The 12,802-nt window shown below is 43.3% G+C and overlaps 1 protein-coding gene across 2 annotated transcripts in view; it reads left to right on the top strand.

Moving 5' to 3' along the window:
- The window catches only part of CACUL1 (CDK2 associated cullin domain 1), a 56,427-nt gene extending 49,376 nt beyond the window's left edge, over positions 1–7,051 (top strand). For both annotated transcript variants that reach the window (XM_075423821.1, XM_009937766.2), the window contains 3 exons: positions 42–180; positions 5,728–5,771; positions 6,926–7,051. In XM_075423821.1, coding sequence (XP_075279936.1) covers positions 42–180; positions 5,728–5,771; positions 6,926–6,966 — 224 coding nt within the window. In that variant the 3' untranslated portion in view covers positions 6,967–7,051. The remainder of the gene's footprint in view (positions 1–41; positions 181–5,727; positions 5,772–6,925) is intronic.
- Positions 7,052–12,802: the final 5,751 nt, after the last annotated feature.

The raw sequence follows: 12,802 nt of genomic DNA, 5'->3' as shown, positions 1-12,802 counted from the left end.
CTTTTCCACATGTTTTGTTGTTGCTTTTCTTCTTCTTACAGAATGGGTACAGATGGCACCAGCTTTATTTTCTAAATTCATCCCAAATATTCTACCCCCTGCTGTGGAATCTGAGCTTCAGGAATATGCTGCTCAAGACCAGAAGCTTCAAAGAGAGCTTATGCAGAATGGATTTACTAGGTAATAATTATTATTCTTCAGTAGTAATTGTGCTGGACTGCTGAAATGGTAAAAATGGATACACGTTAAAATAGTGAAGAAATAATTTATGAGTTAGTAAATAACCTTCACAACTCAGTAGCTGAAGTATGACCATGTTTTCCACGTTTTGAGCACTACCAACCCTGCAGATGGTACCAAAAAGTAGATGATCGGAAGTCTTGAAATATCTTTATGAAACAGATTGTTTACAGTTCATGCATCCCTGTGTTTTGATTGCGCTTCTAGTGCGTGATCATGCTCTTGTTCAGCCTTTATTTTGGCCACTTATTTTCTGTAAGCTGACTTTTTTTCATGACTCTTCTGAAAATGTCAGTTGATGACTTCTCCTTATTCCACTTTCAGAGCCTGACACACAGTCAAGGTGTTTATTTTAAATAGGCATTTCTCTTTGGAGTATTGAACTCGGGGGGGGGGGAAGAGCAAACAAAAAAAGAGACAGCAGAAAATTTTCATAACCTGTATTTGTTCACCCTGGGCTGTGCCTGTTGCTCTGTGCTGTGCTATTGAACTGCTGAGGCAGAAGCACAGCGCTTTCACCACAGCAGTGTGCCGCTCTTGCAGTAGTCTGACAATCCAAGATCAGGCTGGGGAAGCTATATGTGCTCTGTTCCTGAGAGGTTCACTTTTGCACGAAGAGACTGCATCTTCATCTTTGCTGTTGCCTGTGTAACGCTGAGAGTCTGGTCCTGTAGTGTGACCACCCACTGGATGTGGGCACGTTTAGTGTTAGATGTACTCCTGGATTTCATACTTTTGTATATTCCTAAAGAGTAATCTCTTTCTTCAAAGCTTGGTAATTTATTGAGCTTCAAAACTCTGCTAATGACCCAAATGCAAATGGTGTTGTAGACTCGCTCCTTGAAAGGTTTTCAGTTGAGGAAAATAATTTTTTGGTAGATAAGCATGAGTTAAGACACTAAAAAGAAAGCCATGAGAGCTTGGGCTGGGAAAAACAGTGCATTTGGACCAAGAAACAGAAGTCTGAGACTGACTGAAACCGAGTAGGCACATAATGCTGACAGTAGAATAGACTAGACTATTTCAGTTGAAAGGGACCTGCAGTGACCATCTAGTCCAACTGCCTGACCAATTCAGGCTTGACCATAAGTTAAAGCATGTTAAGTGCACTGTCCAAATCCCTCTTAAACACTGACAGGCTTGGGGCATCGACCACCACTCCAGGAAGCCTGTTCCCAGAGTTTGACCACCCCCTCGGTAAAGAAATGCTTCCTAATGTCCGAAAGAATGTAATGCACAGAACGAAACAAAAAAAAAAAGGAACATTTTAGTTTTGTCTGATTTTTAATCTTAATAGTTCTGTAGGTGGCTTATAATAGTTCTGCTTACAATTGCGTTTTCACACTTCATGGAGAATTAAAAATGAAATTTCAGGTAGAAAACCAATCAATTTCAAAACCACTTTTCCCTAGTTACATGAAAATAAGACAGTCTTGTCTGCTTGGCTGTGACGTTCTTTGGTGGGTACTGTGAGGAGGATACTGTGTAAAAGGCTGGGAAGGATACTGACCATTGCAAAGGCTAGATGCCTCTGTGCTGCTTTCTTGTTAGAGACTCTGTGGGATCCTCAGAATATATTTCAGCAACTCCTGTTTTATGCAGAAAAGTAATTTTCTAGTGCTGGAACTAATTCAGTTCCATAGGAAAGTGTTTCTGTTCTGTGTGATAAGTGGGGACAAAGAAGAGATTAGGGCTTGAGGATGGTCGTACAGGGGATAACTAAGTAAAGGTTTCTGTGTCACGTATTGCTTGAAGAATCTAATTTCCAAGAGTTTCTTTTCCTCTCGGCTTTCTGAAGTATGTGATCTTCTGGATATTGGTCATGTGAAGAGTTCTGGTATGCCTTGTAGGTTTAGAAAATTAGCCCACCCTAGCCCATGCTTTGGTGCAACTGCTGTTTCTGTGTAGCTTGCTTTTAATGTATTACATAAAAATGCAAAACAAAACTTTGCAGTGGAGTAACTGTTTGATGGCATTTAGTCTCTGATGAATGTGTTTTCCACAATATATTTTATTTGGTTGTACTGCCAGGGAATCAGTGCAGTCTGGTGGAAGTTGTATAAAATGTTAGTCTGTCATCATTGAAAGGGCACAGGTAAAAGAAAACTGAATGCTGTGTGATATAGTTTATTACATGGCATTTTGCGGTGGTACTTGAAATGCATTTTGCCTTGATATTTACTTGAAGATGTAATGTGCTGCTGCTTATGTTCGGGAATCGTATATCATAGAATCATAGGTTGGAAAAGACCTCTAAGATCGTCAAGTCCAACCGTCAACCCAACCCATCATGCCTACTAGACCATATTCTGAACTGCCACATCTACAGGTTTTTTGAACAGCTCCAGGGATGGTGACTCAACCACCTCCCTGGGCAGCCTGTCCCAATGCCTGACCACTCTTTCAGTAAAGAAATGTTTCCTAATATCTAATCTATATCTCCCCTGACAGAACTTGAGGCCATTGCCTCTTGTCCTATCGCTGGTTACATGGGAGAAGAGACCAACCCCCACCTCGCTACAACCTCCTTTCAGGTAGTTGTAGAGAGCAATAATGTCCGCCCTCAGCCTCCTCTTCTCCAGACTAAACAGCCCCAGCTCCCCCAGGCACTCATCGTAAGACTGGTTCTCCAGACCCCTCAGCAGCCTCGTTGCCCTTCTCTGACATGCCTCTGTGTTCTGTCCTTCATGTAGTGAGGGGCCCAAAACTGCACACAGTACTCGAGGTGCGGCACAGTACTCACCAGTGCCGAGTACAGGGGCACGATCACCTCCCTGCTCCTGCTGGCCACACCATTCCTGACACAAGCCAGGATGCTGTTGGCCTTCTTGGCCACCTGGGCACACTGCTGGCTCGCGTTCAGCCAGCTGTCGACCAACACCCCAAGGTCCTTTACCGCCTAGCAGCTTTCCAGCCTCTCCTCCCCAAGCCTGTAGCGTTGCATGGGGTGGTTGTGACCCAAGAGCAGGACCTGGCACTTGTCCTTGTTGAAACTCATACAGCTGGCCTTGGCCCATCGATCCAGTCTGTCCGGATCAGTTTACAGAGACTTCCTACCCTCAAGCATATCAACACTCTCACCCAGTTTGGTGTCATCTGCAAACTTGCTGAAGGCGCACCTGATCCCCTCATCCCAAGCATTAATAAAAATGTTAAACAAGACCCTACCCAAAACTGAGCCCTGAGGGACACTACTTGTTACTGGCCTCCAGCTGGATTTAAATCCATTCACCACCACTCTCTGCGCTCGGCCATCCAGCCAGATTTTTGCCCAGCAAAGAGTACACCCATCCAAGCCATGAGCAGCTAGTTTCCCCAGGAGGGTGCTGTGGGGAACAGTGTCAAAGGCCTTACTAAAGTCCAGGTAGAGAATATCCACAGCCTTTCCCTCATCCACTAGGTGGGTTGCCTTGTCATAGCAGGAGATCAGGTTGGTCAAGCAGGACCCGCCTTTCGTGAATGCATGCTGTCTGGGCCTGATCCCCTGGTTGTCCTTCACATGCCCAGTGAGCACACTCGGGATGAATTGCTCCATAATCTTGCCGGCACTGAGGTCAGGCTGACAGACCTGTAGTTCCCTGGATCCTCCTTCTGGCCTTCTGGTAGATGGGTGTTACACTGGCAATCCTCCAGTCATCTGGGACCTTCCCTGTTAGCCAGGACTGCTGATAGATGATGGAGAGTGGCTTGGCCAGCTTCTCTGCCAGTTCCCTCAGCACTCTTGGGTAGATCCCATCTGGCCCCATAGACCTGTAAGTGTCCAGGTGGCATAGCAGGTCATTAACTGCTTCCTCCTGGATTATGGGAGGTTTATTCTGCTCTCCTTCCCTGTCTTCCAGCACAGGGGCCTGACTACCCTGGAAATAACCAATCTGTCTATTAAAGATTGAGGCAAAGAAGGCACTAAGTACCAATCCGTTTTCCTCATCCTTGTTGGCAATATTCCCCCCTGCATCCAGTAAGGGATGGAGATTCTCCTTGGCCCTCTTTTGGTTGTTGATGTATTTGTAAAAACATTTTTTGTTGTCCCTTACAACAGTGGCCAGCCTGAGTTCTAGCTGGGCTTTTGCCTTTCTAATTTCCTCTCTGCAAGTCCTAATGAGACCCCTGTACTCCTCTTGAGTCGCCTGCCCTTTCTTCCATAAGTGGTAGAGCCTCCTTTTCTCCTGAGTCCCAGCAAGAGCTCCCTGTTCAGCCAGGCCTGTCATCTTCCCTGCCAGTTTGTCTTGCGGCACATGGGGACAGCCTGCTCCTGTGTCTTTAAGACTGCCTCCTTGAAGAAAGTCCAGCCTTCCTGGACCGCTTTGCCCTTCGGGACTCTCTCCCAGGGAGCCCTCGTAACCAACGTCCTGAACAGGCCAAAGTCTGCCCTCCAAAATTCCATGGTGGTGGTTTTACTGGCCCCCCTCTTTACTTCACCTTGAACTCTATCATTTCATGTTCTCTTCTCTTCATGTTCTGTTTCTCTTCTGGGTTAGCATGAAGTGTCATCTGTTCTCCTATAATTGTGCCCAAAAATAGGGATGTCGTTGCTGCTGCACTTCCTACCACAGTAACCGTGAGGAGCACAGCACAGTGAGGTGGCTTCGTCAGCATTAATGGGATGTCAGGTTCTAGTTGAAATAGTCATAAATACTGTTGCTGCAGAAACAAGCTGGTTGCCTGGCGGTATATCTCTTGTGAAAGACCTTAATCAAGGCACACACAGCAGGTCCATCACCTGAAGAGTGGTTTCAGGGAAGAATACTTTATATTATAAGAAAAAAAACACCCAGTTTCTACCAAATTCCACGAGATAATTGTGAAATTATAACTATTGTGATGAAAATATATTGGAACCTCTGTTCCTTATATAGCAGTTTCAACAGCATATCTGTCATCAGAAGAAGCAGTGAGATTTTCCAGCTTTAAGAGTTTGTGTGCACAAGAATAAAAGGAAAAAATGTTTTCCAAATAGATGGGAGTTTGACCTTGGGTATTCAGGACCAGTGATGTCAACTGGTGTTTATACAGCTTTAGTTATTTATTTAAATCTTCTGCTTGAAGAGGGAGTGCTGTCAGCACAGACTTGCTTAGAGTCCAATTGTTGGGTTTTCAGGAGCATCTTGCCTTTTTATACTGATACATGCAGAGTTTTTCCTGTAGTTCTATAAAGTTTGGTTGGGAAGTTGGAATTAAGGAAAACATTTTTACGCATGACTGAAGACCACACTGCATAGGAGTAATTTTTGCTTATCTTCATTTTGTAAAAAATTATCCTATAAAATCAAACCTACTATCTCTAACAAAAGGATGAGCTAATTAAATCTATAAAATACAGCTTATGCTTCTGCTTTAGTAAATTGAAAATCCTGCAGTCATGTGTTACTGCTACTACGTTTGCATTTTGTTTCTAAAATCTGTACGAATTGTGGATTATGCTTGGGTGTTTCACTATTGTTATCCTTTTCTTAAAATGAAAATATCTGTCTTCGCCTTCTTTCCTAGAGGTGACCAGTCACGCAAGAGAGCTGGAGAAGAGTTAAGTTACAGTAAGTAGCATCTAACCCTGCCCTCCAGTGTGCTGGAGTCCCCGATGGGTTGGGCATGCAGGGAGCAGTGGGCTTCTGGGTTCTCAGGGGGGGTGGCGAGGTGTCAGAGGCTGCACCTCCACATTGCAAATGTAACCTTTACCGTTCTAAGTAATGATAGAAACTTCTGGGGTCTAGAGCTTGGCTAGCTGTGAGAAAGTCCCACAGCCGCCTGTAAGGTAGTGAGATATCCTATCTACCGAGGCCAAGATACTACCACTTCGTTGAAGTACACAGCTGAGGTCCTGAGGACAAAGAGTGTAACTGTCCCAAGTCTCTGCCTGGTCAAGATACATATAATAGGCAGTGAAATGATGACACAGTGAACTTCTGATGTAAATCACCCGCTGGTGCTGCGTGTTTCTGCCTGTTGACAGAACAGAGGGTTTGGAAGGGTTGTGCTTTTCAACTTGGAACCCTCAATTATGTGTCTAATAGAACCCGGGATCCCCTGCGTTGAGATACTAAAGGCAGTGTTTCACTACAAACGACTGAGTCATGCAGCAGGGAAGTTCTCTTCCATCTGTAGATAAGGTGTCTTGCTGCAGGTTTTTCACTTTGTTACTCCCTTAATTTCCCCCAGTATAGATTAATGGGTGGGGAGAAGAAGCACAGGGAGGAATGGTACTTCCATTCTCGGTTGGCTGCCGTACTTCAGACAGCCCTAATTTGAGTGCAGTGAGTCAAAGGTCCCATCTTTTGCGCTGAGCCAATATTTGGCCAGGAGAGAATGTAGTCTCATACATTCTAGGGCAGGATTTGAGTACAAGGTCCTGATTGTCATTAAATAGCCTTAGGGATTGGGGAGTAGTATCTGTTCTGATACTGTTGTTAACTTCATTTTATTTCATTCTTTCCACCAAGTTTCCTCCTGAGTTTTCAGCTGAGTGTGTTTGCTTTATTTCCTACCATAAAACCTTACACAGTTTTATGATGAACTCTTGCTACAGTGTGAAGTGAGTGAATGGAGGTTTACCTGGTATATCAGCTTCAGTTCACACTGTGAACGTTTTGCAGGCAATGCTGCTTTTTGGGTTGTTGGGGGAAGGAGGGCAAAGGACATAAGGTGGAAGTTTAATATGAGAGAATTTCTTGAACTTTTCATATAATTTCAGATGGCTCATCAGCTTGTGCAAGTTCCAGGGGGTACAGATAGTGAATATACTGGATCGGCTTCTATTCCTAGCCAGAACAGACACTGGAGGAGCACAGGTGGTATCTGGAGCCTCCTTTGGCAACTGCTGATACTCAAGCTCTGACACGAACTATGCCTCAAAGAAGAGTTTTGGACTTTCTTCTTCATATAATAAAATGTCAGTTGCTGCTACAATTGGGATGACTTTGAAAGACATGATCCCTTGGTCTAGCCTCTCAACAAGTTCACGTTCTGCAATTTTTGTGAGGAATGCACCTTGAAAAACAATCCTTTCAAAGTGGAAATGGGCAGCCGAAATCAGCAGCTTCCAAAAGCGTTAGAATGGAAGAATCTTTTTTGCACTCTTTTCTTAATATTAAGGACATTCTTAAAACTAGTTAACACGTCAGTGTATTAGTTTTTAAACTTCAAGGTATTTTCTGGAGCTTTTACTTAAATAATAAGAATAAAGTTTCATTATTTTGCAGTATTTGTTCATTAGTTGAAAAATTGTCACCTTTTAAGAGTTGGTCCCATATAAATGTATCTTCTGTCAGGGAGTTTTAAATTCCAGATTTTTCTTTTATCTCTTCTTTTTGGTTACTTGGTATTTTGAAATCTGTTTTCCTATGTGTTTGTACTCTGTGCCTTCAGCTTGTGCACTTTGCAACTTTATAGACCATATTTTGTTACCGCAAAATGTGTTCTTGAGGAAAAACTTGATGTGAACAAACATGCTGCAAAGTTGCACTTTTCTCTTGCATTAATGGGAGGTGAACTTCAGAAGGAAGAGAAGTTGAACCTGTCACCATCACTAACAGTGACTTGGAAGTTTGTCCCCTTTTATTTTTCATATGTATTAATGTTTAATGCTGGGACCAACTCTTGTAGAACCCCTCTCATTGACTTTTCATTGGCTTCCATAATTGCAATAGATGGAGATGTGAATTCCGGACTGAATGAAATAATAAGATGTGTTTTATGCTGTGCTATGTAGAAACATTGTGGGTAAACTTCTGCAGTCTGGTAGGTCTGCAAAGTGCATCTCCATCAGCACAAACCAGATTGGCGCCTGGTTGATCAGCGAAGAATGGTACCTGTCCCAGGTCACTTGGTGGCTCCTGTGCTGTTTCTCCTGTTTCGGGGATGTGATGGGGGTGTGACAGCGGATGTGGTCAGAATCAGGGAGCTGAGGAGTGGTGTAATGCATGCGAGTGTGCCCATCGGCCTCCCGCTTCCAGTCTTGCGTAAACTCAACTGGGAATCCAGCTGAGCCCAGTTCCGGGAGATGTGGATCTACAGTCCGAATCCTAACGATTGTGACGTGGGTTTTAATTGGTAGTACGGCTAATGCAATTCTTTCACGAGGGGAGAAACATACTTGAAAAGCAGTCTGATTACAGGGTTTTTTTTATTACTATGGATTTATTTTTTAATCACCTTTAGTTGTGAAGAGAAATGAGTTGGTAATATAAAATCTTTCTGAAGTGAAAAAGTTTGTTCAGTTTTGTCTTGCACAGCTCTTATGCCTGTTTAAAAAAAAAAACAAAACACACAAAACCCCAACACAACCCCCTTTCTGCTTGCATGAGTTCATTATAAAATGCAGGAAAAAGATAAAAAAATAGATGCGGCAGGGACAAAGTTTCTTTTTGTTTTGTAGCCAGACTTCATGTCAATGAATTTAATTGTCAGTGTCACATCTGCCTCTTTGGCAGCGCTGTTAGTTAGGAGGGTCGGGGGGAGGAAGAATGAGGAGGGCACTACTGTGATTTGACAGATTCAGATCTGATTTACCTATATATTTCTTCGGATATTAATTTTGAGGAAGTTTTTTCTTTTAAAATTAGAAATGAATGCTTTAGTGTTATTGTTTTCTATGCAGACCAATGCCAGCAGTCTAATCTTGTCCCCAGCAGTGGAAAACCAAACCACTCTGAGCAGGGATTTTCAAGTGCTTCAGCTTTGCTACCAGCTACTGAAGTTGAAGCAGAATTAGACAAAAACAGGGGTTTTGAAAATTTTGCTGAGGAATGCAGTGGAGAAGTGAATGGAGGCAAATAGGGAACAAAAAGGATTTGCCAGCTTCCAGATTTGTATCACTTTTGACTTTAAATAAAAATACAACTTTGGATAGTGTCCTTAGCTTTAAAAATGACTGCTGAAATGACAATATTCTTGCATTAAGGATAGATGCGTTAACTTAATTCGGTTAAAATTTGTTTACAACTTCATTACTGTTCTGGTTCACATAATAGAGTAGTCAAGCTCTGTCATCTCTGTCAAGTGATCGCATTTTTTTTCGGTTCTTAAAGTGGTTTTACTGGTTCAGGTTTGTAAATAACAGGTAGATGTTTTGCTTCATGTTTGAGCCAAGGGTTCAACATTCATTTTATGTTGCGTTATGTTTGGGACACAAACTTCTAGGTCAATAATTCTGTCAAAAGGTAAAGCATTCCTGTCAGCGTGGTTCCCTTTGTATGCACTGGGTAGTGCTTGGATGCTTCTCAGTCCTGTGTAGCATTCTCACTTGGCCACCATACCTGAGACATCTGTTTGTTAAGCACTGTATTATGTTGTAAACCTGGCATTAAAATTCCTGTACGTTTTGGCATTATTAACGTGGTGCTGAAATACTGTTTATCTGTCGAGGACGTTATCGTTGTGACCAAGCATGAAACAGCATACTATACTAAATTATTTTGTTTCTTTGTAAACTTGCATTTTACTTACAGTAAAACTAACTTGATGCCAACTTGAGCATTGGTACTATAAAGCCACAATTACCAACAGCATGATCTTAACTGCAGTATTTATTTTAACCAAATAACTCGTGGTAAATCCGTTGCATCTGTAGCTTACTCTGTTAAGATTAAGCAGTAAAGTTGGTTATACAATGGGTGTCCTCTTTATGTTGCACTGGTTCTATAGCCAGACTTGCTACATTAAAATATTTTTAGATTAATTTCATTTCTTGATTTGGGAAGTTGAAATATTTAAATTCATCCTGCCAACTACTGTAATAGTAGGCGATTGTCAATATATGTTCAAGATGGTCTTTGATACACGTGGCAAAGGCGGGGGCCTCACTTGGTAAGTACTCAGCTCTTCTGCAGGTGGATCTCCTCAATGCCCTTGCACAGTTGTTGAGGAAGTATTTGTGGATGGATACTTTGAAGCAAAAGTTTTTGACTCCTGTCATTTGGTAGAAACATGATCAGCCAAATTAATCCCTTTTAATTTTTCCCTAATATGATTGTTTACTTTCTACAGGTTTAAAAAAAAACGTAGAAACCAACCACAAAGGCCATGTTCTGAGTGACTGAAAATTGTTTTCCATGTGTGCTATGACTACCCGGGTGAGAGGACTATTCTGTAGAACTACAGAATAAAAACAAACTGCTTGAATTTGGCTCCTGTCTTCAAACCAGCTCCATTGGAGAGAAAACAAAAATGTTTCGATGACTTGACATTCACCAGATACACAGAGGGCACTTGGTTCAGCTCACAGTGTGCAACTTATGGTACCTTTAGGATCAGTACAGTTCTTGACCACGATGAAAAGGCCCTGCTAGGGGGTAACGGTCATTGCTTGGTTTAGCGTGCTGCCTGTTCTGCTCTGCTGGGACTGTGTGATAACATGGGGATAGTCACTGTGCTGATCCCACTCTAGTTAAAGATTCCTTTTTTTTGAGGGGTGTCTTGTGTGGGCCACTCGTTTAACTCTGGAGATCGCTTTTCACAGCTGAATACTGGAAATAAGTCCAGTAATGATGGTATGTGCTTTCATCAGTGGTGTTTGCTTTGCTGCTCTGAAGAGTGCTTTCACCCCTCGTAGAGCACGTCCATTAGAAGCTGTTAAATGCACATTAGAGATCTCTGCATCTTTGTGGAGGTGTCTGCGCGATGCAATACTGAGCTCCCAGCTTTGTCACTGGGCAGGAAAAATACAGGTGGTCAGGCTTTGTGTGTCCCCCTTCCTCTGGCCTGGGGGGTCTGCAGTAACAGTTACACGTGGGAGCGTGGAGCCCTGCAGTGCAGTTGCTTTGCGAGGCCGATGTCAGTGCTGTGGCACGTACTTGTGTCCCATCATGCACGTTCTCCGCACAGAGTCTGACCTCAGTCCATAACGGTTATGACTTCTGTGAAAGGAAATGGACGTCTCGGTCCTTTTCAGTCTTCTATTTCTAGGTAAGACAGAGGAGATTTTGCAGGTAGAGTCTGATCTTTTCTTCTGGAGCCTTCTTGGGAAGTATCCTCTGGCTGGTAGAGGAGAGGGGTCTTTCCTCTGAGGAAGAGGACTATGGGTCATCTGTCTCTGATTTTTGTCTCCGAGGCGTGTGGTGCAAGACAGTCAATCATATTAAGTGCACTGTGTTTATAGTACTTAATTCTAGATTTAATCTAGGATAGACAATGAGATTTTTGGTAGGTTTACAAACTTCAGGTAGTGGTAATCACTGAAGGTGTGAACCAGGGATGGGCTTACTCTGGCAGGTGTCATTACAGGACAGAAGAAGGTATTTTGTCCCAGAGGACATCACTTTTTACACCATAAATTGGTTGATACTGGCCCATCAAGATATTTTTTTACCCATGGCACCTGTTAACAGAAAACAGTCAGAGAATCTGAATTTCATGTTTATCAAGACTTAAATACGCTGGCTTTGAGCGGGGAGCAGAATCACATGCGAGTGGAAGCCGTACCTTCTGCCAGGAGGTACAGAAGATCAGCGTTCCCGCATTAGCAAAACAGACTGACTTGCTGATTTGGCCTCAGTTGAAAGCTCCCTGGCAAAGTGCTTTGTACTTTGCTAGAGGGATTGGGAAGGATTAAGCCCATGTATCTTGACCTAGCTTGAACGACTGGTTTAAGGGGTTTCCAACATTTCATAGGCAACGAGCACTCAGAAGTCCCTTCTGGCTGTCTCCGTCTGTCCCTGGGATGCTCCTGATACACTTTGGTTAATGTTCCTCTTTCTGAGCTTCTGCTAACTGATCTAATTAGCACAGAACAGGAAAGTTGACTCCCCTAATGATGACAACAGAATGAATTTAGTAATAGCACTTACTGCCTCTTTAGTAGGGGTTTTTCAACTAATCATTCCTAAGAGAAACTGTTACAGTTTCTGAAATGACCTCAGGCATCACCGATTTCTGTTAGCAGGCAGCAGGGAATTTATTTTTTAGCACCATTTGCCGTCTATCAGCAAATTGAACGATTCTGTACAGAGAAGAGTTCGTAAATGAGTGTCTCAGGATGGTGGGTAGCTGTCACCCTGGGGATGAGGTGCGTTGTCGGGACAGGAGCACCCGTTCAAAGCGCGAGGCGGACAGAGGTCTGTCTGTCCTGCCGTGGAGCTGAGGTGGGGCCTCTGGTTAGGCTCCTGCTGCCGTCCCACAGGAGCACGGGGCGACTGTGGAGCGAGTTTCACTGCGAGCACCCACCTAAAACATCTCTGCAGGGTCAGTTACCATGGGATAGCTGATGGACTGCACATTTGTGCCTTATCTTCATAGTAACCCGTTCCCGTGGTAGGAACGGCTGAGCAGTGACGTGCTTCATCTTTGAAACGGGTCAAGGCATGAAATCTTATAATTACGTATTTGTTAAGGTGCCTAACTTAAATTTTCTCTGTGGTCCAGCAGGTACCACGAAGCCCTAAATGGGTATACTTCAAGACTCCCGTTTTTGGGTCTCTTACTCACCATGGCGTGCTGGTACTTGAACTCTTCTCATCAAAGGAGCTGGAAGCAGAACTTGCCAGACAGGACCTGTCCTACCTGTGCAAGAGCAGAATGAAAACAGGCCTGTTTGGTTCTTTTTCTTAATGACTTCTGAATTAAGTCTTTACTG

Source organism: Opisthocomus hoazin, chromosome 6 (assembly GCF_030867145.1).
Source record: "Opisthocomus hoazin isolate bOpiHoa1 chromosome 6, bOpiHoa1.hap1, whole genome shotgun sequence".
Taxonomy (NCBI): Eukaryota; Metazoa; Chordata; class Aves; order Opisthocomiformes; family Opisthocomidae; genus Opisthocomus; species Opisthocomus hoazin.
The sequence above is the reverse complement of the archived record's forward strand: the minus strand, read 5'-3'. Positions and strand labels throughout refer to the sequence as shown.